At 34.3% G+C, this 1,721-nt stretch overlaps 1 protein-coding gene across 1 annotated transcript in view; it reads right to left on the reverse strand.

The window, feature by feature from the left end:
• Positions 1 to 898: 898 nt before the first annotated feature.
• The window catches only part of LOTGIDRAFT_157067 (hypothetical protein), a gene marked incomplete at both ends in the record, with an annotated part of 14,106 nt that continues 13,283 nt past the window's right edge, over positions 899 to 1,721 (reverse strand). Inside the window, 2 exons of the mRNA XM_009048847.1 lie at positions 899 to 928; positions 1,363 to 1,432. Of these exons, the coding sequence (XP_009047095.1) occupies positions 899 to 928; positions 1,363 to 1,432 (100 nt within the window). The remainder of the gene's footprint in view (positions 929 to 1,362; positions 1,433 to 1,721) is intronic.

A 1,721-nucleotide genomic window follows, 5' to 3' on the forward strand; every position in this document is an offset into this window, starting at 1 on the left:
ATAAGCACTTTATTCATATATATTGAAGCTCTATCTGTATACACCTAAAATTAGAAATATTAAACAGAACCTCAAAAATCATGTCGTTTCACGCTATGCGATCTAAAATTACAATAACAAAATACTTTCACTGTTGAAATAGTGCTCAATATTTCAATTGTATAGCGATCTAGAAATGCACTCCTAAAATATATTTATGTATATTTAATACTTGATTTCACAGAATACATACTGTACAATTTCACCCTAATCAATCTTGAAAGTCCGCAATAGTGAGCAGGTTTTTTTTTACCAAGTAATAGTCTGACACCTGTTGATTTCTACCTAGTTTTAATAGAGCAAATTCAGAAAAAAATAAGGATGTTTTACCCCAGTGGGAAAATTCCTCCACATAACATAATTTTCCTGCATATGCTAAATGATCCGGCTCATCTTGATTGAATAAAGGTGATTTGATTGCTTATCTACCTATGATCCTTCAAGTCCTCATTCCCATCAATGATTTAAATTAATTCTCAACCAGATTCATTGGAAAATTGTGAAAGAGGTGATGCTGTATAGCTATACCATATGAGACACGACTTGTAATTGGCTTGCGAAAGTGGGATTTATTTCTATTAATCTCGCACTCTTTTTCTAAATCAACTAGGTAGAAGTCAACAAATATCTGAATATTATTAAATGAGAATGACTTACCGCCATTTGTTCCAAGAGAGGCTGGGTGGACATGATATGGCAGCTTAGCCGAGTATAACCTAGGTGGCCCTAGCAAGGTAGCCCACAGGCTGCCACAACTAAACGACACGCGAGCCCAACCCGTAAACGCGAAAATTTTGCTCCTTGTGAGCTACCTCCAAAAACCTAGGTTGTACACCATATCTAACCATGTTGTCCGTAGCTAAAGACGAGCTACTATATACTTGAAACCCTGAAATATAAGAAAACATCACAATAATACAACCATTAAATAAACTTTTTGTTTACATGTGTAATAATTTGGCCCATTAAAACTGACGTATGGACATAAATGTCACTGGGACTCAACAGGATATAATTCATTAGTTTTCTGTTCTGATCAAACTCACTTCAAACTATCTGTAACACTTTTCAAAATCACAATCTAAAGGTTGGTTCAAAATTGTACCAATGGAAGATAAAGTTGTTGTCACTTGCATTTGTCTAGTAAAAATCTCACATGTAGCTAGTATCAAATGACTACATCATGACATCTGTTGCATCAAAGGTTATCAGACTACATTGAACATTTTTGATACATCATTTTCAAGAAAGGATTATACGCATACGGTTTATTTGTATAGTGCCCAATTTTATACCGTTATAATGTACATCTATGCTACTAACCTCCACGGGAATGGTATCCCAACTATGGTGTATTAACTCAATAGTAAAAGCCACTATTGAGCACCCTGGCCTGAAACGAAAAGACAAAATCATCAAAATCTAAATGTTATCGATGTGTTCATTTGACAGATAGTGGCGAAGATGTGTAACATATCAATATTATGTTGAATAGTTACGCATCCTTTTTGAAAAAAAAAACTGTTCTTCTGTAATTGCATTTTAAATTAACCATTACACTGGTTAAAATTTCATGAAGCGTTTCGACGTGTTTCCCCCATGGTCGTCAGGCACATAAAGAAACTTGGACTATTTATATAGACATTTAGGGGATTATGATGAAGAGATATGATGTAGAGATA

This window comes from Lottia gigantea (assembly GCF_000327385.1).
Source record: "Lottia gigantea unplaced genomic scaffold LOTGIsca_13, whole genome shotgun sequence".
Taxonomy (NCBI): Eukaryota; Metazoa; Mollusca; class Gastropoda; family Lottiidae; genus Lottia; species Lottia gigantea.